General features: G+C 36.6%; 1 protein-coding gene across 4 annotated transcripts in view; it reads right to left on the bottom strand.

Annotated features, from left to right (window-relative positions):
• The window catches only part of Elys (AT hook containing transcription factor 1 homolog), a 124,533-nt gene that overhangs the window by 64,143 nt on the left and 35,866 nt on the right, over positions 1-24,524 (bottom strand). For all 4 annotated transcript variants that reach the window (XM_081737065.1, XM_081737064.1, XM_081737066.1 and 1 more), the window contains exons 8-15: positions 21,459-21,609; positions 19,183-19,479; positions 16,747-16,937; positions 15,463-15,643; positions 10,738-10,875; positions 9,942-10,119; positions 4,501-4,752; positions 760-871 (exon numbers count right to left, since the gene is read on the bottom strand). In XM_081737065.1, the coding sequence (XP_081593191.1) occupies positions 760-871; positions 4,501-4,752; positions 9,942-10,119; positions 10,738-10,875; positions 15,463-15,643; positions 16,747-16,937; positions 19,183-19,479; positions 21,459-21,609 (1,500 nt within the window). The remainder of the gene's footprint in view (positions 1-759; positions 872-4,500; positions 4,753-9,941; positions 10,120-10,737; positions 10,876-15,462; positions 15,644-16,746; positions 16,938-19,182; positions 19,480-21,458; positions 21,610-24,524) is intronic.

The raw sequence follows: 24,524 nt of genomic DNA on the forward strand, positions 1-24,524 counted from the left end.
AAGCAATTGATTCTCGCCAGATGACAGATAAATCCGGTAGACACTGATACTAACTCAATCTACTAACATGGTACACACACTCCAAGAAAAGTCGCATCTTTAGTAATTTAAATATATGTATTTATTTACTCTTCTGTTAGAAAGTGGCTATTAGATGTGGTTAGTAACCACATCTACCAGCTTTAACTGCTATCTGGAACTATTTGATTCGTAAATCAATGTCACTACTCAATATTTAGCTACAACGTTCACGCATCGTTCAAGTTTTGGTTTGAAGAAGGTCCTGGAAGGTATATCATTATATATCATTTTCACTTTATTTTGATCTGATAATTTCCTGTGGTCCGTGAGTGTTAAAATTTTAAAGACACCCAATATAAACATGAATGAACTAATCAAGATAAAAGAGTACTATTAACGCGTAATAAGGTAGAGTTGAAACAGAGATATCCCGAAGAAGGCACTAAAGTGAATATCCTACCAGAAAATAGTGAAAACATTATCACACAACACTACAAAACAAAGCACTTTATTACTATAAGCACTTTATTAAGTAAGGAGGAACGGAGAAGAAAGCAAAATATTTGTTCCGACTACTTGATTTGGGAGCACCTCGGATGGCAGGTTTATTTGCTAGCACTGCGCAGGATGCCAGGGAGACATTGACCTAACATTGCTACATTAAAGGGTTGTGCAATGAGAAAGTTGAAGCTCATGGGTTTACGAATAGAAACTACGGCAACAAACTAATGAATTTACCTCGTAATCCTTATGATCAAGAAGCCAAAATCCCTGTGTCAGTTTTATTATGCTTGGAGACATTGAGAATGCTGAAGGAAACTGAACCAGGTGGTTAATTAATGATCCATATCTAAAAAAATAAATAAAAATTGTCAATGTAATTAATACGTAATTTAGCAGACAGAGTATATTTACTAATATCTTAAATAAACTTAGTAAAATATTTAAAAGAAAATTTTATTTCATAGAAGTCAATGTTTCTAGTGGGTCTCATCATTACAACATATTCCACGAAATTTGGTATTAAAAAGCTTTTTACTTATTTGTAGTAAAGAAAATATAACTCTGACGTTCAATTGATTCACTTGTATGAATTTAATATTATTACGCAAAGGGAGAAAATCCAGGGGAAAACAAAATGTTTTCCGCAGCAAAATGATGAGCCAATTTCTAGTTTTCCTAAATCAAAATTTGTTAAAACAATACTAAATCTTGTGTTTGATGATCTACGGTTGTGTCGTGTAGGTTAAAGACAGTTCTGTAAAGACAAGTTAATGATATAATGCGAGAAGGGGCACAAAGAAAAGTCAACGAACATGATTTGTCAATCACAATACATCTTTGGTTTGATTAGCTTTCTAATTTGCGACCTGCGAACTACAAGGGAAAGTTTATCACAAAATCATCGTGATCGTCATTTCTTCAAATAAAGAATTAATATAGTAGATCACAGTATATTAATTAATCACGTACCTTAAAATGCTATTCAATTTTCTAAACAATATGTCCGAAAAATCTGTGCCCTTACTCTTCTTCGCAATTTTGATTTGGGTTGTTCATTAACACGCCAATCATTCTCCTTTATTGATTTTTTCTAGCTATTTACAGAGAATATTTTCAATTTTAGCTAAATCACTTAAAATCAATATTATAATTATTCTAGCAAACGGGCCTGCGTATCATGTGGCAGTCATTATTTTGGGAATCCCTTCTTTTCACGTCTATTCAACTAGTCGCAGTATGACGAATGAGATATTTGTATTTTCTAATAAAAGATGAAAAACTATATACAGTAAACCCTCCATTTAATGCCCGATTTATCTTTCTCATCACCGTCGTCCTTTTCACTATTCTTCGTAACATTATCTATCACCTCCTGGCTGAGAATTTAGTAGTCTGGATCTCCCTTGTCCATGTTTAGGCAGCTCAATATCTTCGCAATATGCAATATGACAGAGGATCGGAATTGATCGATTTAACCAATTGATCGAATTGATCAATTTCAGTCTGGATCGGAATTGAAGCTTAAAGCTGCACGTGCGTACGAAATTTCACGAATGTAAAAATTGATAAGGTTTAAATAATTGATTAAACAAGATTATTTAATAATGTAAACAAATAAAATAGATTCCTTTACCTTTTCCTGGTGCATATTATTTATTCATACGTCAATAATTTCAACTTTTTCACTTCTGAAGTTTTCTTCATCTGGACACACTAACCTGGAAGTTTCTAACCAGGTTGTGAGGTGTGTTTCTATTTATTTCTTCCATTGATGTAAGCTATGGTCTTAACTCATGTTTAAAACGGTAATAGATCCTATTCTTGACCTACTAAACTAAAAATTCCCCTATACATGAAACTTCGCAATATTTTTGTATAAATTTTTAATCAAGCGTACACTGTTATTATTCACAGCTTCACGCCTGTTTCAAAGTTGCCAATCCCTATATCTGCCTAGTTTATGAGTAATATAGAAAGTTGAAAAGGTGTGCACAAATCCACACTAATAATTTAGTAATTACTTTTTAAGTTCTAAGCTTAATAATATAATCACGTTGTTTATCATGTGTAGCACAATTATCCTGGTTTAGTTGAGGTCCTTTTTTCTTATGAAGTACGATTCGAATGCGTATTATTTATTTATATGTTGATATATAAATAAATAATAAACACTAGAAAAGATAAAGGAATCTTTATTTTACATCACGGTAGCCGAAGTTCCGAGTCGAACAAGCAGTGGTGATGACACTGTTGTTCTGTGTATGAACCACTGCCTTATTACAATAGCACCAATCACCACCATCTTTTAAAAATCTGATTCAAGTTTTAGCCTTAACAGTTCTTTTCTTCCAACTACATTTGCTACATCATTCAAAATTCTGTCCAATAAATCCCAAGTCCGTTAAATCGAGAGTTTACTGTATCAAAATTTACCTGTACCTCCATTGGCTAAATAAAACCAGTAAAATTCCTAGGTTTTCAGTGTGAAAATTCGAAAATTTGTGCAACTTAAAAAGGGATTCGTAGTTTGTGTATCAGAAGATTCCCTATACTAAATTTTGTGCCTCTATATTCAATAGTTCAAAATGGCAGTAATAATTGTTACACTGCAATTGATACTACTTGTCCTCTCTGACAGTTCGCTGCGCGCACGTGCTCGATGCTGTGTTGCCAGCGTTTCTATTGGCTACTGAAACACGAAATTATTCCCCTGCAAGTAAATCTCAGTTTTATAAAATTACATGACACAAAGGAGAACTAAAAATAATGCTCTCAATAACCAGCAGGTAAACTACTCAAGTTGACTGACATTCGACTAAAACAATGTGATTTGTTTACATTCAAACTGGCAACGTGCGGAAATGGTGGAATGTTTACCATTTGCAGAACGAGAGAAATGAGCCACTGTAATTGGCTGAACGTGCTGTTGCCATAGAAGTACAGTAGAGCGTCGATTATCCGAACGTCGGTCAACCGAACGACCGCTTAACCAAACTGTGTACTCGCTCGCACCTGTTACTCTCCCACCCTACCGTCCATCATCCTCCTTACTCCCAAACCAAGTTTCCCACAGTAGTCGCCGCACTGAGCCACCGCTGGCGGAACATTGCTTCTAATGGGGCCTTCATAAGGAGCTGCTGACCGGCCAAGCCGCCTGTCGCTGTGTTTCAACAATCAGCACACTTCTGTCGGTTTGGAACTGGCTGTAGAAGTACAGTACAGTACAGTACAGTACAGTTCGATTATCCGACCAAACCAGTTTTCCGAACACCCATGTCCCCCAATTACTTCGGATAATCGACGCTCTACTGTAGTTCTCTTTGCCTGATTGTTGTGACTTCGTGCAGGAAGAAAGAAAAAAAAAAAAAAAAGCAACTGTCAGAAAGGACAAGTTATATCAAATAAAGTGTAATATTCGTCTTCTAATCTCCAAAGTTCGTCCAAATAAAGAAAATATTTCTGATCAAAAGACCCTTTCATGCCTTGATATACAATATTTCGCAGAAACAGTAAAAACTTCGGAACTTTCCTTCTGTACTCCATCCCAAACCTTCGTCTTATTCCTAGTCTAGTATGTAAGGAGAGCATTTGCACAGATTTTCAAGTACCTAAGCGCAACAAGTTCGGAGGTTTGATGAAAGGTAGGAAAATATTTAACACCTCTTAACGAGTCCAATTTCGCAAAACTTCTTTTAACCAATATCTAAGGTTTAAGAAGAATATTTCTACAATATTTTACATTCCTGGGCCCAACGGTTTCGAAAACTGGTGCAATGTCGGGAAGAACTAAACCAGGGAATGTATTATTATTTTTCCAAATCAATCTTTATTCTGATTTTCTTCGATAGACTAGTAGTTCTTTCCTATACTCAATTTAAAATACTTCACTTGACAAACACAAGATTTAACGTATAAAACAACTTTTAAAATTGACATTTTGAATGGATTATTGGTTTAGGTTACTCTTATACAAACCTTTCTGTGGACAATAAGGCAGCAAGATCCAGAAATAAATAATGTACAATACAGTGCTTGGTTTCTAGTCTAATTCCATCAAGAAGATAAACTCCAAGAAGAGAATGCAGCGTTGGAGGTGGATAAAGTCCTGAGCCACCTTCCCTTTCCCACAAGGTACTCAACTTCTGACCACATTCTTTTAATAAACCATCAATAAACAAAACTTCAGTTACATCCACTACAGAATTCAGACTTTGCAATTTTTCTCTCCTATGAAAATAAGAAGAAACAGCAATTAGCAAATCACTTACTAATGAAGGTAACGATAAAAAGGAATTAACAATAACAGTATTGGTAGAAACCAAAATAGTAATTACTAAAGCCCGAAATTCATGACAAAATAAATTGCAAACAAACGGGAGGGGAAATTAAAAACATTTAATTAAATTAAATTCAAGAATTCTGGCGGCAACAAAAGCCATAACGATGAGTTCTTATTTTCCACGTCACTCCAAGAAGATAAGTAAATAAATACATAGTCTTGTAAAATATCCAATAGTTGCAAGAAAACCATGTTTAGGTTGCAGAAAACACTAAATAAGTAATTGCACAGTAACGAGTTACATTTAACTTACCTGAAAGGTACAGAATGTTGAGTTGCATATATGTGGCAAAAACTGAATTCACAATTATTTTAGAACATGCCAAGTGGCAGCCAATTGTTAGCCTCAATGTGATCCCAATGTGTCTTGACAATAACCCAACACCAAAATTCCACTGTAGAATGTTTCTACGAAGCACAAGCATGGGAATCTTCTACCATTCCTCATTAGAGGCTTTCCACAAACTCCGAAGAGTGGCGATACGATGCGAAGACAGTGTTCTCTACAGGAGATCAAAACCCACATAAATCCATAGGGTTGACATCTGGTAACTTCACCGCTTTGTCTTCAAATGGAATAGCCTCGGTGTTCTTGGTGGTCTCCACTCGTTGCAGAAATCTTTATGTAGAATGAGATGTGATGGAACTTCGTCTTGGTGTAAATAGACTTGATTTACGGCATTTCCACACAGACGAGGCTGGTCTTCTCTCAAGGTTGCAGAAAACACTAAATAAGTAATTGCACAGTAACGAGTTACATTTAACTTACCTGAAAGGTACAGAATGTTGAGTTGCATATATGTGGCAAAAACTGAATTCACAATTATTTTAGAACATGCCAAGTGGCAGCCAATTGTTAGCCTCAATGTGATCCCAATGTGTCTTGACAATAACCCAACACCAAAATTCCACTGTAGAATGTTTCTACGAAGCACAAGCATGGGAATCTTCTACCATTCCTCATTAGAGGCTTTCCACAAACTCCGAAGAGTGGCGATACGATGCGAAGACAGTGTTCTCTACAGGAGATCAAAACCCACATAAATCCATAGGGTTGACATCTGGTAACTTCACCGCTTTGTCTTCAAATGGAATAGCCTCGGTGTTCTTGGTGGTCTCCACTCGTTGCAGAAATCTTTATGTAGAATGAGATGTGATGGAACTTCGTCTTAATGTAAATAGACTTGATTTACGGCATTTCCACACAGACGAGGCTGGTCTTCTCTCAATATGGTTGCTTATATTATGTAGAGTTAATTTTTCAGTTTTAAGGCACCTCAGACAGTGAATGTCCATTACAGCAGTGCCTCATAACTATAAATCCTTTCGAAAAGTTGTCTTGCAATGACGGATGAATTCTGAACGAATTTTTTTGATCACCCCAAGTGTAGTTATGGCTCGAATTTACCACAATCGGATAGATAAATCCATTCATTCAGCGCGGTGATACACTTCCACTTGTTACTGGTTAGATGGTGCTCTTAGAGGCATGTGCATTTGGTCTTTCCCTTCCAACGATGGGCTTTACTTAGGTGATGTCTCCAACGATATACGAACAAAATTCTCGCGGTCGAAATCTCGCAGCCTAATATTTCGCTTGGTCATAGCCTCGCGGAACGAAATCTCGCCTGGATAAAATTTCGCCATAACAATTTACTCTGAGTTTCTGGGGTCAAAATAATAACAATAGGGAGAAAAAGAAGAAAGACTTAAGTAGCATGGGGCCCAGAAATGATTACTTTGGACACGGGAAGGATAAAATAGGATTTAGATTTCTGGGCTTTCGGCATCTATCGCCATTTAGCCCGTCACGTATAAGGGATGACGTCCTTCGGCGAGAACACTAGCCGGGGAAAGGGAAGGAAGGAAGGAAGCGGTCTGGGACCTATAAGTTAGGTACCACCACGGCACTTGCCTGGTACGAATGAGGAAAACCTTATTCAGAATGGCTGGCCTGAAAAACCTTTTTACGCTTTTTCGATCGAGTGGCTCTACTGGGAATAGAACACGGGACCGCTCGCAACAAAGGCCGCTCGCAACCACGCTACGCGGGGCCACGCGGGGAGCATAAAATATTAACGGGTTCAAAACGAATGGATATAAAATCCTAAAATACACCCAAATGAAGAGAAATCTTCCATCGAATCTAGATTCTTCCTTCCAATTTATTTATTTATTTTTCTAAAAAATAAGGACGTTATTTCTTGTGAATTTCAACCAAACTCATCCGATCAGAATCAAAGGAAATATGATGGTAGACCTTGAAATGCTATATAAGAGTTTAGATATTATGTTGTCCAGGGTTCCGGTTTCCAAGTTGTGGACGGTCAAATTTTGCGTCAGGTACTCCAAAACAAAAACTTATACACCGAACTCATCCGATCAGGATCGAACTTAGTATGATGGTAGACCTTGTTTTGTTTGTTGTTGTTTAAAATATTACATAATGCATGCTTTGAGTTTTCGAGTTATACATAATAAAAATATAATAAATCCCGTTTAAATAGCAAAGGTCAGTCTTGGGTAGGAAAAATAGAAATCTATGCGTATTTCACTTGTAATGTAATTAATTAATTTTACGTTCATAGATATAGCGATATATAAAAGCTCTACATTGAAGGAGTAGTTGTAACGAGATTTTGTATTTACGGTACTCTTTTCTAGGTGAGATTGTCTCCGTGAGGTTCTGATCGGGGGAAATTCTGTCCCGCAATATTTTGGACTACCAAGTCTCGGTCAGGCGAGATTTTGGACCGCAAGGTTTTGCCCAGGTGAGATTTTTGGCCACGAGGTTTTGTACTCAATCCGTCCCTAACACTTAAATACCTTCCCGAGCTTTGGAGTGTATGGTTCAAATTCCTGGAACACGTGTCCTGGAAGGCCAGCCGACGAACTTCTGAGACACAGGTGGAGTCCTACACTGTAAGGTTACATTCGACATTCCTTGGTGGGTGAACTAATAGCTGGAACCTCTTGGCGTTTATATAGCTTAATTATGTTCTTAATAGTCGATCCTATAATGCATTCATTTTCATTGCACTATTTTTGAATTTTATACACAGAAAACTTGGCGTGAAAAAATGCCACGATATACCCTTTCCAAAATCTGTTCACTTTGGAAGCCGTAATGTACACACCACATACTCATAACACCGAAACTGTATTGCAAACTCGTAGCTATGTGTTGATCTTAAACAACCGGGTATGATGAATAATGTGTGCATAGCTGTGGTTTGAAATTTGGACACCTATGCGATACAACATTCTGTAGTATTGAATACTTTTACTTCTAGTATGCAAATAGGCAGGGTTTTCTTCTTTTAATCACATTTTCTGCAAATTTCTTCATATTCTACTTTAAGACTTTATTTTAGATGAAGATAGTAAACTAAGTAATCTATGATAAAAAGATGGAAAAATCTGGCCGATAAACGAGAGAACATGAACCATCTATCTTCCCGTTGCTGTCCAATTTCTCTGCCAACTGAGCTACCAGATAACAATTTTTTCTGCGTTTGTATCTTTAATCTTAAACCCACTGATTTTCCAGCTGTTAGTAATTTGTAGAAGTAATTTACCAACAATAATGCATATTATAGCTGAGGGAGCTTGGCGTGGTGTATATTAGGCACCTGCAAAGCAAATCTAACCCCCTGGCTTTTTAGCCTCTCAAGAACTATGGAAGTCCTTACTACTTTCTATTGTAACATAACACTAGATAGTACATCGACTCAAAAAAAAAAAAAAAAAAAATGAATATAATTCTATCCTCTACCAGAAAACAAACAAAAACAAAAACAAAAAAAAAACGAAAGAAAGAAAAGAGTTTTGAAGAACAACAATGAATTCTTACTTGATATATTATAATTCAAGAATCGAATCAATCAGATGATTTTACACAATACAGTAAAAGAAATTTAAGGCTTTTAGTACATCTCAGCTCCTTGCCACATTGAAGTCAAACAGGAATAAATATGAGACAGAGAAATAGTAATTATTGCTACTTTTGTAAATGAGCTAAAAATCAACATTGCGCTTAAAAGTTTATATCAGGAAACCATTGTTATCATTCTTGGCCAATTCGCGCTCACCCATATATATCATGCAGTCCCCAAGGCATCTATTTTAATCACGCTTGATCCTAGCCATATGAACTAAATACACGGTTCTGATTGGTTGGTTGAAGTTATCCGTTTCTCGCCACGTAGCATACATATAGCACAAATCAAACGCAAGCTGGTGCTGGTCCACGTGGCCAAACATACTAGTGCACGGGCTAGTAGTGAAAATCGCTTTTGGTGTGGGTTCAAACCTGGCCCAAGGAAAGTTTTTCTTTTAATTAATTTTCATAACACTTTTATTATTAACATAAAATAAAAATAATACCCATTTGCCCTTACGTTACGAAACATAGTTGAGTAAGCGTCAACAAGCGAAGGGGGTTTAGAAGCCCCGCAGGGCTCGTTTTGTTCCACCTTGACCTCCATGATATAAATTTTGTGACCAACTTCAAACAGCTAGCTAGGGTAGCGCGTGAAAAAAAAAAAATATATATGCATGCCCACGCACTATCAAAATAAAAGTATTTACGAGAATGTGGAGACAATCAAATTCATACAAATACAGTAGAGCGTCGATTATCCGAAGTAATTGGGGGACATGGGTGTTCGCAAAACTGGTTTGTTCGGATAATCGAACTGTACATGTTCATTTGCCAAAAAGAAGTATTGTACAGTAAATTTATTCATAAAAACAGGCATCTCTTTAAGTATTACAAAGTAACGTACAAAGGCAACTTTAGTAGGAATATGTGGTACAGTTTATTAAACAAAAATATGTACAGCAGCGCCTTATGAAGGCCCCATTAGAAGCAATGTTCCGCCAGCGGTGGCTCAGTGCGGCGACTACTGTGGGAAACTTGGTTTGGGAGTGAGGGGGATGATGGACGGTAGGGTGGGAGAGTAACAGGTGCGAGCGAGTACACAGTTCGGTTAAGCGGTCGTTCGGTTGACCGACGTTCGGATAATCGACGCTCTACTGTAATATAACTTTGACGAACAATATAACTAAATCTTACCTAGTTTGATATGTCTTTACGAGAATCGATACAGGATATGGCATTCTGCATCTGTCTATATCATTATTTTCTTCTTCGAATTCAGGAAGAAGGCTAGCATTGTAAAACCAAACAACAACTTGAACATATCCACTTAAAAGCTGTAATACCTGACATCTTTGCCTTATATCTGATAAATCTAAAAGAAAAAAAGAAAATCAGTTAAGTAATTAAAAGCAACACAAAATTTTGAGCCAAAATAATATTTTATACAAATAATGTTTATATATTTTATACAATAAGAAAGCTGAAAACTAATCTATTCTTACTGAAAATGGAATGAAACTTCTCATTTTACGCCCCACGACTACGCATTTTAGGCTAAAGGAAACGGATGAGTAATGAAAGTGAATGATTTGTAAAATAATTATTAAATGCGGATGTAGGAGGAAACGGAAAAACCCCGAGAAAATCCACAGACACGATATCCACCATTAGCTTACACGGCTGTTAATACAACCAGAAATCCCACGCACCAGAATCGGGAGCTCTATTTTATTGAATAAGTTACACACAAAATTCTTTTATTGTTTTCTCCCATATCACACTGAATTATTACTGAATTTTAAACGAACTTTGAAGAAAATGCTCTATATAAGATACAATATTTCAAAAAAGTGCTACACATTACAAATTAATTAATTAATGACTTCTGTTAGTTGTCGGGGTTTTTTTTTTTAATGTAAGTTTAATAAGGTCGTTCAAAAACTGTTACAATATTCAAACTCCAACAAGCAAGGAAGAAAGATGCACATACCTTGATGTTTTAAATCTACATTTTTTAAGATGTACTGAAATAATGTAGCCAAGTGGTGCAGCTGATTACCACAATGAGTCAACAACTGGTATGAGTTATTGTCAAGTTTCTGTCCTGAGAAATCGAACAACGGAACACCTGGAATAACGAACATACTCATTGTAAAACTAATACTACAAGTAATATATTGGAAAAAAGTTTTGACCTTACAAGCTACCAAATTTTCATCTATTTCTCACAGTTTCTCGTAAAAATCTGAGATTCTATTCTCATTAGGAACGAAAGAGTTAAGTTGTAAAGGTATTTGAAATTCACGAGAGGGCATCAGTACAATGAAACATGATTTTAACAATAATTAAGAAATACAAGACTGCTAAATGAATATCCAACAACATAGTGTACAATCAGTGACAAGATTTCTTTCCGTTTGTTGAAGTTACTTGAGTACAGTTAGTACAATATGAGTACAGTTTTTAGTAAATTAAAAAGAATGTAATTTTCTGTACGTTCCAGCCCTACCACCGTTATTCCCAAAATAAATTTTACCAAATGGAAAGATTTTTTGTCGCTGACTGTACATGAATGCTGTTCATACTATCCTCGGAACTACGTACATCTTAAATAAAAGTAAAATCTGACCAAAGCAAACATTATTATTTCTGTGCTTCAGTTTCAACAGGGTGTTTCAAAATGAATATGGGGGTTTTAAGGCTTTGGACTATTTATTACATTTAACGTACAATTATAAACAATACATCAAATGAAAGAGCAACTCAAACAGCTTTTGCTACAAGTGTTCAATGGGAGCACTATTCGTCACACGGCACACATCAAGTCAATAGGCGAGAAAGGTCCATAAACTTTCCGCCAGGATATGGTACAAAACACATTCAATTTAAGGGAGTCTCACTGCAACTGTACCACCTCGTGAGGATTTGCTGACCCCCAGATGCGAACGTTATTGAGTGTTCACATAACCACTTAGGTGAAATGTCAATTCATCACTGAGGACGACACGATCACACGAAAAGAAAATTATGATAACTCTCTTTGGGATATGAAAAGTTTCCAGGAATATTGGCACACACTGACGACTTTTAACTTGATGTGCGCAAATTACAACAACACGAAATTCACAGTAGCAAAAGACAAGTGAATTTCGTTTCACAGTATGAAACTACGATAGTTTTCCGAAATATGCGAATTCAATACTCAAACATGAAGTAGTACAACTACTGGAATAGCACCAAAGATAGAACCTGTTCCTCAGACGCTGAATCCACATCAAACTGCCATTACTCGCTATATCTTTCTGTTTTGCTCTATGGAGATTAATAGTGAAAGCACAAGTGCTAACTGATGTCTATTACTTTCGGTTGCAATAGAGGAATAAAATCAAAGGTGAAACACATTCTTGCGGTAATGAATCCATATCAAAACTGGTTGTTACGAGGGGCATTCAATAAGTAAAGAGACAAAGTCTATATTTTTAACACTAATCATTTTTTTTTTCAGGGGTGTTCGCTGGCAACCTTGGGATATGCTCTGATCTGCTCTTTCGTAATTTTATGTTAACATAACTTCAAAAATATCAATTCATCATGGCAAGTCCTCTAGAAGATTGCACCTTAGAAGAACAGCGCTCAGTCATTAGATTTTTAGTCGCAGAAGGTGTAAAACCAAGTGAAATTTTTTCTCGAATGTTGAGACAGTACGGTAACAGTTGTATGAACCGTGCGAATGTGTACAAGTGGGTTGATCGGTTTAAAAGTGGCCGAACACGTGTAGGCCGATGTGGACGTCCAGTGGAAGTTTCTGGTTCTTCGTTGGAATCGAGGATTGACGGACTTATTCGTGATAACAGAAGAATTACTGTTGAAATGATAGCTGAGGAAGTTCAAGTAAGTGTTGGAACTGTTCACAATGTCATTAGGAACATTTTAAAGTACAGAAAAACGCCCGCTCTCATACAGCCCAGCTGACCCGAGATAAGCTTCAAGAATTGGGTTGGGAGGTCTTACCTCATCCTGCCTACAGCCCAGACCTCGCCCCATCTGATTTTTACCTGTTTGGACCACTCAAAGAAGCCCTACGTGGAAAAAGATTTGCTAACAATGAGGAAGTTAAGGCAGCGGTGCAAAGGTGGCTTCGGGGTAAATCGGAAGATTTCTTCGCCAAGGGAATTAGGAAGCTGCAAGAAAGATGGGACAAATGCATAACTGTAAAGGGTGATTATATTAAAAAATAGCTTTAGTTTTGAAAGATTGAAATAAATCTTTATTGAGCTATAGCAATTTGTCTCTTTACTTATTGAATGCCCCTCGTATTATCTATTTCCATTTTATCAATTATACGATCAGTGATGTATCCGGAAATCGCAATTATTCATTACTTCCAGTTTCAAGAGAGATACAAGTTGAGATAAAAACTCATTCTTAGGACGCAGAATCTGTGTCACGAAAATCGCTTTCGATATCTCTTATCGTTTTTTCTCTATAAAAATAAGTATTGCACCCGGAAATACTAGTAAATTTCAACCAATTCCGGTACTGACAGACTGTTGCGGGTCGTGGTGGCATATTCTCTTTAGATGCTGAATTGATTGCAAGAAACCACCTGTTGCTGTTTTTGTTCTATGATGATAAAAATTGGTATCGGAAATGGTTTATTTTTACCACTTCCGGTTTGAATAGTACGTTAAGGAGGAAATGGTGCCTACTCTTGGGATAATAAATCGACTGCAAAAATTTGCTTCTATTTGTAAATTATTCATTGCAGCTTTGGAAAATTCAAGATTGCTAATAAAACTACAAATCAATAAAATTCAGATTGCAAACGCAAACTTTTAATTGGATTGGATTGGATTAAACCAATTAAAAGTTTACGTTTTGTAAAGAAAAATGAAATCTTTAAGTTTTACGTCCCACGGTTATGCCGGTTAGGCTAAAGGAGACGGTGATTATGAGAGATGAGTGAAATGGTGGAATGAAGAAAGTGGGAGGAAACGGGAGAACCCCGAGAAAATCCACGAGCACGGTGTTTGTCCACCACAAAGTCCACACGGCGCGAGCTGGGATCGAACCAGGGACCCCAAGCACCGGAAGTGAACGCTCTACCACTGAGCCACCGCGTCCCCACGTTTTGTAAAGAGTAAGTAGGCGTATCTTGCATTCAGATTCTATATAAGCTGTCAAAATTGGATATTTCTCTCATAATGTGTCTGAGAAAGGCTATGTTACATAGCCGAAACTGTAACACAAATATATGATATTAAAATATATATACTGCTTTGGTCAGATGGAGTTTTATTAGTAAAATTGCTTCTCTGTTATCTTTACCGTTTTTGTTCTAAAATATAACGCTAAAGACTGAAATCGGGAATGGTTGATTTCTACCACTTCCGGTTTGAATAGAGGGTTAACTGAGGAGATGGAGCCTTCTCTTGGGTTGCTGAATCGATTGCAAAAAAAAGTTCATAGATATTTCTTGGCGTTTTTGGTCTGATACCTATCAACAGACGGAGAGACGAAATCGCTCTATACGATTTTCGACAACTATGCATAGCATAGTTTGCAAGTCTAAAAAAAAAAAATTATGTTCATGACCCCGTTACAGTTCCATGGCAATGCATGTCCGCATACAGCAGTAGTAACAGCAAAATTTGTTAATTTTTTCGCAGCCCCCTTACAACGCACTTTGGGTGCCTTTCAATTATCATATTTTGTTTTAACACGCTAAAGGATGCGCTGCACAATCTCAGTTGGCTATAGTTTGGTTAAGTGGAATTTAGTTCAGAATTTTATTATATTATATGGAGGTAGAATGATTAGATGTATAAGATTTGCGATGGAGTTTATGGTGCTTGTATATGGTGCTTGTTGCAGAATCTGAAAAGGAAATCAATAAAATGTTAGAAAACCTGAGGATGGGCTTTGAAGAATATGGGATGAAAATAAATGTTAGAAAGACAAAAACCATGGTGATTGGAACGAAGAAGTCTGTGTCAAATATAAAAGTGGGAGGGGAGCAAATAGAACAAGTGAATAGTTTTCGATATCTGGGTAGTATTCTTAGTAATAACATGAAGTGCGAACGTGAAATAAAAGCACGGATAGGAATGGCGAAAGAAGCCTTTAGGAGGAAGAAAAGTCTGTTTTGTGGGACCTTGAATAGAGAGTTGAAAAAAAGACTCATAAAATGCTTCGTGTGGAGTGTTGTACTGTATGGGGCGGAAACGTGGACATTACGTAAAAGTGATGAAAAACGACTGGAAGCATTCGAAATGTGGATGTGGAGAAGGATGGAAATAATTAGTTGGGTCGAGCGGAAAACGAATGAGTGGGTGTTAGAAATGGTGGGGAAGAAAAGAACACTTTTAGATATTGTTAAGAAGAGGAAGAGAAACTGGTTGGGACATTGCCTAAGAAGAAATTGTATTATGAAGGACGTCATAGAGGGTATGGTGGCGGGAAAGAGAGGCAGAGGGCGAAGGAAACTACAATTAATGGACAATATAAAAACAAAAAGATCATACGTGAAGACGAAGAAGTTAGCGGAGTACCTATGATAATGATATGGAATTCACCTTTACTTTTTGATTCATCCTCGTATAATGTATAATTTTATGCCTAATGAATCTGCGTGTAAACTACTTTGTCTTTGAAGTGCTAAATATATACAAAAATAAAGTAATAAAACTGCCTTCGAATGCAGAACACAACTTACAAATTCGATCAATGTGAGACTTAATAGCAGTTGCTTGCTGCCAAGCCCATTCCACCATCGTCCTCAAAGTGCAGCCAACAGCTCCATGACTTCCACTGGCCCATACAACAGCACACTTCATAAGAAATGACATCAGATGATGTTGCAAGGCAATTGACAGAAGAAATTCTCGCTGCTCAACCTGTAATATATAGATTAATTTAGTCACTAAATGTTGACACACAAGTCTGAAGGATATAGTTTCTCGATGGTATTCGTTATATTGCAAAATATTAACTGATGTGTGAAGGTGAATATGTGGTATCTCTAACATCTATTCAACTTTTCACACATTATCTTGAACCACACGAGAATGAAAGTGGATATGCTACCTTTGCTCTATTGGCTTAGCGAACCGCTTAGCTAGGTTAGGAAATGTGCTTGCACTTACCTTTAATAACAGGCATAATACGAAATGTTATAAATAGGAGTAACGAATCCAATATCTTCCTGATGTATGGAATTGTATTGATTTTCTACAATCTTTCTTTCCATGTTCTATATTTCTCGTTTGTCTTTATATTATGCTCACTATGTAATCGGCATTTCTTAACTACAGAATTTGAACAATACATTCTGAAGTTAATATCCATGTTCACTCAACGTTTGACTTTGAAGCATCTAAGTACCGCCAAAAGCGAATACAGCAATCATTCTATTGGGATCAAGCAAAACAAACCGGATCTTAAAAATAAAACAAAAATGGGATATTTATCCGCAACCCTTAGTTTCTTCTTTACAGCACGTGGTAGTTAACTTAACACCATGTCTTTTTGATTGGTTACGAAAGAAGACGTCCCTCGGTAAGTCTAAATACAAGGTATGATAAGGGAATGAGATTCGAGCTTCTACAGAAGATATCGGTATTTACCAGGTAAAAACAAGGAAATCACACAAGTTTCACTTAACCTAAAACTTTCGTAAGTAACTACCTCGCTGGAACTGAAATCAATAATGACTTCGAAAATATTCCTTTCTCATAATCCAAGCATGGGGTCCCGGGTTCAAACCCTGCTCGCGCCAAGTGAACTTTGTGGTGGACAAACACAGTGTGCGTGGATTTCCTCGAGGTTCTCCCGTTTCCTCCCACTTTCTTCATTCAACCATTTTATTCATTTCTCATAATCACCGTCTCCTTTAGCCTAGTCGGCATAACCATGGGACGTAAAACTTAAAACATTCATTTCATTTTCATTTCTCATCATCCAAGAAAACTTTCCAAACGTATTCATCCATCTTACTTACCACTGGTGTATTAGAAGGATTGCTCACTTCCAGATACATGGATTTTAGACCTGCTGCTAGACATTCATGAAATAGGGTATTAGGATATAACAGAGCGTCAACACCCATCTGCTGCAAGTCAAACAACACTCTTTGCTGAACTCCAGGCATCTTCAATTTCACAACTCCTTTCGCTAATAAATTGACACAATCTAAAACAGAATGATAACACAACTTAAATTAGAAGAATTTTAACTTCCTGTAATATTATTTTCAATATAGATTACAGCTGAGCACAACCACTTAAAAATTCCAAACATACAACTTATCGGAGTATACACTCAACGACTCACAAACATCTATTTAGATCATGTTAGTCTAATTAATAATTAACAAACCACTGATTTTTTTTTTTTTTAATTTATTTCTACAAAGAACTTCCTTATGTAGGATTTTGGCCGTGGTACCAGGTTATCACAAAATAAGTATCGCTGTTCAGAGAATTCTGGAGACATAACCACTTGACAGAATGCAACCAAACTTGGTAGAAGTATATTTGGGAACATGCAGAAGCGATTGGTGTAGAAAATAAAATTAGTTCCAGTTTTCGCCACCAGAGGTAATTGTGGCGCTGTACAACACCAAGTAAGTGCAGCATGGAAGAAAAACGACACTAGTGATGCTAAATGATAAGAAAGGCTGTAATTACTTCTCCGATGGGTCTCGTAGCATTCATTACCAATCCTATTAATACCCCGTGGTCAGTGGCGGACTTACTGGAGAAGGGGGCTTTTGAGCTGAATCGTCCCTTTAAAATTCTCGGATATCTTACAAAAACGACGTTAAATGTTAGTCTTTTTTGTGCTCATAAAATGTAAGCTCCCTCCAAAATTCCAGGAAAAGATTAATGTCAAATCTCGCCTCCACAGATTATTGTGTTTCTGTTCAGTGTTAAGTGCGATAAGTGTGGTATGGAAGACAAATTATATTATTGATATTCAATGAAAGAAAGACCATAATTTATGCCCCCGTGCGAAGCATGGCATTGATTTGTATTCCTATTAATAACCCTGTGGTATAGTGATGTGTTATGAGCGATGATGATGATGTGGGGTCTTGCCTAAAGGCAGGTCTTTGACGTGATCTCTGAGCAAGAAAAATGCATGGTGACCAGTAAAGTATGAAATGATGATGGCGTTCCAAGGAAGGACTTACAGGGTAACACGGGATCCGACTCACCTGTGTCTTCACTGGAAATCAAACCCGGGACCCCTTGAACACAAAGCAAAGAGTGTGGGAAGAAAAAAGAAGCAAACATCGAATCCCCATCAATTCACTTCTGGCACATAGTGGCACTCAAACCCCGTATCACTGAAACACACGCAGACGTGAGTGAGCAGTTGGAGACGTAATTACAGCTTTCTTATCATTTAGCATCACTAGTGTCGTTTTTCTTCCACGCTGCATTTACTTGGTGTTGTACAGCGTCGGCGTTGTACGGCGTTTTACATCTGGTGGCAAAAATTGGAACTAATTTTGTTTTCCACACCAATCGCTTTTGCATGTTCCCAAATATACTTCTACCAAGTTTGGTTGTATTTTGTCGAGTAGTTACGTCTCCAGAGTTTTTTGAACAGCGATACTTATTTTATGATAACCTGGTATTTCCGTTACTAATTTGCCTGTCTGTAAATTCATCAAGGCTATGTACCTTGCGTTCATTTTCTCAACAGGATTTTTGAAAGACTTCTATGATACGTAAACTTTATTTAGATTATTATTATTTTAACTCTATAAACCCTCTGGGATTCAATGATAGTGACAATGCATACCTAGAAAGTATTATCAATCTTCATGGTGTGCTGCTGGTGGTCTTTCTATTACACATTGCGTGTGTGTTTCAAGGTTTCAAGGTGTTATGTTCAAGGAAACTTGGGGAACATGAATAAAACTATTATCCCTGTATAGCGAGCGATGATAATATTTAGAAAAATGTAAGCATAAGTTAATAATCACCGCAGAAAACAAACCACTCCTGTAGGAAGTACTTTCGGAGAACATTATCTCCCTCCATCTTTAGGCCTGTCACTTCGAAAAGGATTTAAAACATGGAGCGGTGGGGGGGGGGGTGGGGGGGTGAAAGGTGTGCGTATCTTTTTAATTTTTGCCGAAATATATGGAGCCAGAGGAACACCAATCCACTTGTCAGCCTCAGCATTTCTTGTTGGTGGGTGCCGACGATCTACTCTGAAAATATTACCCACAATAACGTTTAACAGACAAGCAATATTTATTTTTTTTAAAAAAAAAATCAACAAATATTAGAGTTGTATTGTATTACTTATAAAGAATATAATCTTCAATTATATATCTTCATTAACTTATACAATAATTAGAATAGTTATATATATATAAGAACAATACTGGAAAGATGACACTTTAACTCTTCAAACTTACCAAACGTCAAAGCTGTCGGATAGAAATGCTCCTCCAGACTTAAGATTGAGCTATACCTCGAAATACTCGAAGGAACAACTCGTGCATCCAACACCATATCGTCATTTGATTGAATACTCTGATCGAAAGAGTAAAACGCAAAGTAGCAGGTCGATCCACTTTCCAAACGATATGGCATCTGTTCTTTATACCACTGGTTTAAATCAAACACTGCCATCTTCGTAGATCTAGACTGTGGATGTAACTTCCAACTTTCCCATACGAACATGCAGAGATTTTTGTCAGAATCTATTGGGTCTTAAGAAAAGAAAAAAATTGACATTACATTTTCGAAAAAATCAACTGGTCTACCTGAACAAGTGAAATGCTGCAAAAAACTCGTGTTTTTTTCTTTAATGTGTTCAAGTAAGTTCTTGGATTTTACTTCATAATTATTACTTTATGCGTTATGGAATAATGCTCAATTGTGTAATTGTAAATATTGTTCATTGTAACATGGTGCGTTTGCTAGATGGAAACTGATACCATCTTTCTTTATATACTAATATGTATGCACAGTACGAAGTAAAATAAGTCGATATGACTGTTCTATAATACTGACTACAAATATACTAGCTATTGTCTTTTACTAAATACCTTTGGACAGCTGACTGCGAATACGCATTGCTATCTCAAGACTAATATCTTCGTAATGGATAAACTAGTTTTTGTGAGAAGTTAGTTACTACAACAGGGAAGTTTTTGTAAAATTCTTCCATTCAGGCTTTCGCTTAAAAGAACCATAGAACTTTATCTGCTAAAACGTAAAATGGGAATATCGCGGTAACATCAAAGAAGAAACAAATTTTAAAATACGGAGCCTTGTATGTTTTTCAATAAGAAGGAATCTCAGTAAGGCGAAAAACTATCTAGAAATAAAACCTTTAGCTTAATGTCACATAGATATTGGCTAATAGTAATTATTGGTAATTACAATTATTTAGGCTAATTGTAATTATTTTACGAGGGTCAGTCAAAAAGTATTGCACTGCTTAAGAAAATAAAACAGGATAGAAATTTTACAATAACTTTATTTGTATCATTCAAAATCTACTTTCCAACCTAATTACCTCCGTTATTTAAGCATCTGTCAAAGCGTTGTATCATACAAGTTTTCCTATGCCTTCTGCACAGAAATCCCATCCAATGCTCGATAACCATTCTTGGGCTGCAGCTTTCACTTCGTCATCCGAGTGGTATCGTCACTTTGAAAGTTTGTCTTTCATGGGACCAAACACATGGAAGCCACACGGTGAAAGGTCTGGGATATAAGGAGGGTGATCCCACACTTCCCACCTAAACTTTGTCAGAAGTTCGCACGTTTGTTGTGTGGCATGCGGTCTTACATTATTATGTTGCACCACTTCGCGACAGCTTGACGTGACATTGCATTTTCACCATACACTTCATGCAACTGCCGATAAATTTCTGTGCAGTTTCCGCCTACAATAAACTAATCATTGCACGCATTTCCAATTTGGACGCTACTTGTAGCTGTCGAGACATGTTTACGACTGATTATCCGAACACGTCCACTTGCCTCGCGAAAGCCGCTATGTCACACAATACAGCAACATGTCTGCAGTGTTGGCACACAGTTTCATCAAAATAGTCTTTGACTGAAAATATTTACGAAGGAGTCCAACTAATTTTCTGACTGATCCACGTATAATTGTAATCGAATGATTATGAAAGAGTTGGTGAACTGAAAATGTTAAACCCGAGAAAAATTCAACAGAAGTATTCCCGTATCTTCATCGATCAAGATTTTTATTTTTAATAATATTTAAAATCCCAAATTAAAATTTAAACATATGTTTTAAACATTAACAATAATGATAATAGTAGTGAAAATAAAATGAAATTTTTAGTTAACGTCACACGTTTATGCCCTTTAGACTAAAAGAGATGGATGATGAATGAAGTGAATTATTGCAAAATTAAACTATTTGTGCTCTCCAACCGGAATCGAATCCGGGACCACGTGCTCCAAAGGCAGGCGAGCTACCCACACCAGCGGGGAGGACATCAACAATAACGACAGACTGCTCATGAACACAAAACTTATCAAGTCGAGGGCTGCTGAGGGTAAATAAATATTATTACAGGTCTTCTACGATTCAATTCTATGTTATCATCCATTTCTCTTCGCGTCTTTTAGCCTAAAGGGCAAATTATAAGAAACTCAATACAATAACACAGTGTGCTATCAGGAAGATTAATATAAAAGAACTTACAATCATCCGAGTCTTGCTGACCCAAGTCATTGTAATTATCTTTCCTCTGAGGAACACTTTCAATAGAATGACAAGTTATAAGTCTGCTACTGTTGGCACCTTCTTCCTTCCCAAGTTCATGTTCAAATCTCACTCCACACGAAATAAAATCCTGCAAATATTACGTTACATTACACAAAGAAAATGCATCAATGGAAAACAATAACAGGACAAGTGAACTGGTTTGAAAGCTGAATGCAGCATACAACTGTTCGAAAAATTCACACCTGGGGGAAAAAATCCTATAATATTGAAAAATCCTATAAGTAGTAAAGATTTCTTGAGAACTCGTGATGTAGCTTGCTAAACACATGGCCCGAGAATTATGCTTACGCGACTATACAGACGGATTTCTGCCAGCAGTAGTACAAACGCAGAGATTACAACACAAAGTTACATGGGTAGAGGTAGCAAAAACAGTACTGAGAAAATACTGCCAACATACGTTGAGCATAGTCGGAGATATGCCCCGACAGAAATTTTGTGGTTTTGTGGAGAGGAGCAATTTCTTCCCCGAGCCACCCTTCAAAATCATCACTATTGCACCCAACCCATGTATATAGGTAATCTAATATCATAATGTTACCGGAAGCGTTCCTCACTTATTTTCAGATCTGTGTGTTATAAGGGGATTGATTTGGGGTCGCGGTGGCTCAATAGTAGCGCGTTCCTCACTAGTTCGTGGGGCCCTGATTCGATCCCAACTCGCGTCAGATGGACTTTATGGTGGACAAAGACAATATGCGTGGATTTTCTGGAGTTTTCCCGTATCTTCTCATTTTCTTCATTTCACCATTTCATTCATTCTCCTCATCAGTCTTTTTTAGCCTACATAACATAATAAGACAAAGATTTGAAATTTTCCATAGGGAATTGAATCTGGTAAACGTGTACTGGAAAATATAAAATTAATTTTTTAGTTTAACGTCCCACGATTATGATCTTTAGATTAATGAAAGTGAAAGATTGTGAAATTCAGTATTTTGTGCTCCCCCACCGGGAATCGAACCCGTGGCCACATGTAACGAAGACACATGCTAGTTTTAGACTAGCGAAGGGAGTTACGTGTATTGGAAGGTATGCTTGCTTATTTAAGCAAAGCTATAGCAGGTTTTAAAGAGTGTTTATTGTATGACGAGAGAGAATCCATTGTATATCTGTATCGCTTGTGTATGTGTGTAATAATCTCTGTCCTGTAAAATGCATAATCATAGTTCACTTTTGTTATTATTAGATTCTTCCTGTTTTTACATAATACTGTGCTTTTTGCAAAATACAAGGAAACAGAGAAACCAATGTGACACGAATAACATGCCTAAGCAGATATCCGATATAAGAACTTAATGTACTAAAAGTAACCTGAAATTTGTTGCCGCCCTGTTTTAGAGCTGAACAAAGCCTGGACAACGACTGAAAAAGGAACTTTCTCGTTTGAAACGTAACAACTTCAACATCAAGATAATTGTAAAACAGAAAAGAAGGAACTATTTTAAGAAGTTAGTCAGCTTTTCTGAAAAAATGTTCGGCATTCGGTGATCTGATATGGTAACCCTAGGCTATACAGAGCGAGAGAAAATTATTATTCAATTTAACAATTTGCGTGGAATTTCACTGTCTTTTGCTGTCACTAAATTTACATTTTGCAGCTGCTGCAAACACTATTTTCTGCTAGAGGTTTAAACACTATGCAAACATTATTTAAAACTATATTATTGCACGTTGTATGTGTGAACACTTATTTTTTCTATGTACTGATTAATTTCAGTACGATTTCTTCTATTAAACTAAACATTCATCCCTTTCATTAGTTTTATGTTTGTTGCTGTAATTCTTTTAAACTTCAACAAAGCACAGTCCAACTCTACGCGCAAGATCTTCAGGCATATTGCTGTAAGGTGTTTAAAATTTCAACGTCCTACAGTTCAACGCCAAGTGCAAAATTTTCAATGACAGCAAAAGACAATGGTGGAAATCCACTTCGTTGAACAATATTTTCACAAAGAAACAAACATTTGACTGATTGTTAATACGGACAGATTAAACATGACTTATTTCTGCCAGTATTTTTCATTTCTTTCCGATGGGTTCCAAAGTCGTGAGCTCCAAATGGAACTTATGATACGTTTTGCATTGATTAATACATATTACAGTATAAAGAAAAAGAGAATTGCAATCTCTAAGTTTCTGAAAGAGAGAACTTCAACGAGCAACAGACCAAAGATAAGAAAGGGAGTTAAACATATTTACATGAAAATAAAGTAAAACATAGACCAACCTATGCTTTCTTTACCTAGTAGACGTATTCTTTGAAACGAAAAATATGAGTTTTAGCTTCTTGCACTCTGATTCAAAGCGGAAGTGACGAAATCACTTGACTCGTTCATACAGTGACGAACATTAGGTGATACTGAAAACCGAAATTAAGTTCTCTGACTATTGGGTAAATTGTTCTTTATAGGATACAAAATACTATAACAGGAGATATAAAGGAAAGGGTCCGGTAAGACAGCAGAAGTTGTGCTAACGACGTTCCTAGGGAGAGGAAATATTCAGTTACAAGAATTTTAGGAATGATGATAATAAAAAGGATCAAAATATTTACGATCTTGGCCAATAATTAGTTTTCGGATCAGGGACCAGAAAATTTTTGAACGGCCCCTAAATCGAGTTTTTGTGTTTTTTTTACGGAATAAGCACATCATACTGAGTTAAGTGATAGATTGGGTTTGGCTACACTATATATAGTTCTCCAGATATAAGGCGTATAAGAAAATTTTTGCCTGAAATATATTGGATCTTTTGATCCAAATAGAAAAGCACAAGATGAGTAGCTTTGTTATGAAGTATTGCGCCACAGCTTCTATCCGTGGATAGTGGAGAGGTAACTTAATCGAAGATCTCGCAGCGGTGCAACACGTTTTAGAATTTTTACTTATATTCAGGAACTGTTTTCAAATAAAATAAATAAATAAATAGATAAATAAAAACTTTTAAATGTCATTGTTAAGCAATGATTTCAAATTCTGT

Source organism: Thermobia domestica, chromosome 13, assembly GCF_964235325.1.
Source record: "Thermobia domestica chromosome 13, izTheDome1.hap1.1, whole genome shotgun sequence".
Lineage (NCBI taxonomy): Eukaryota > Metazoa > Arthropoda > Insecta > Zygentoma > Lepismatidae > Thermobia > Thermobia domestica.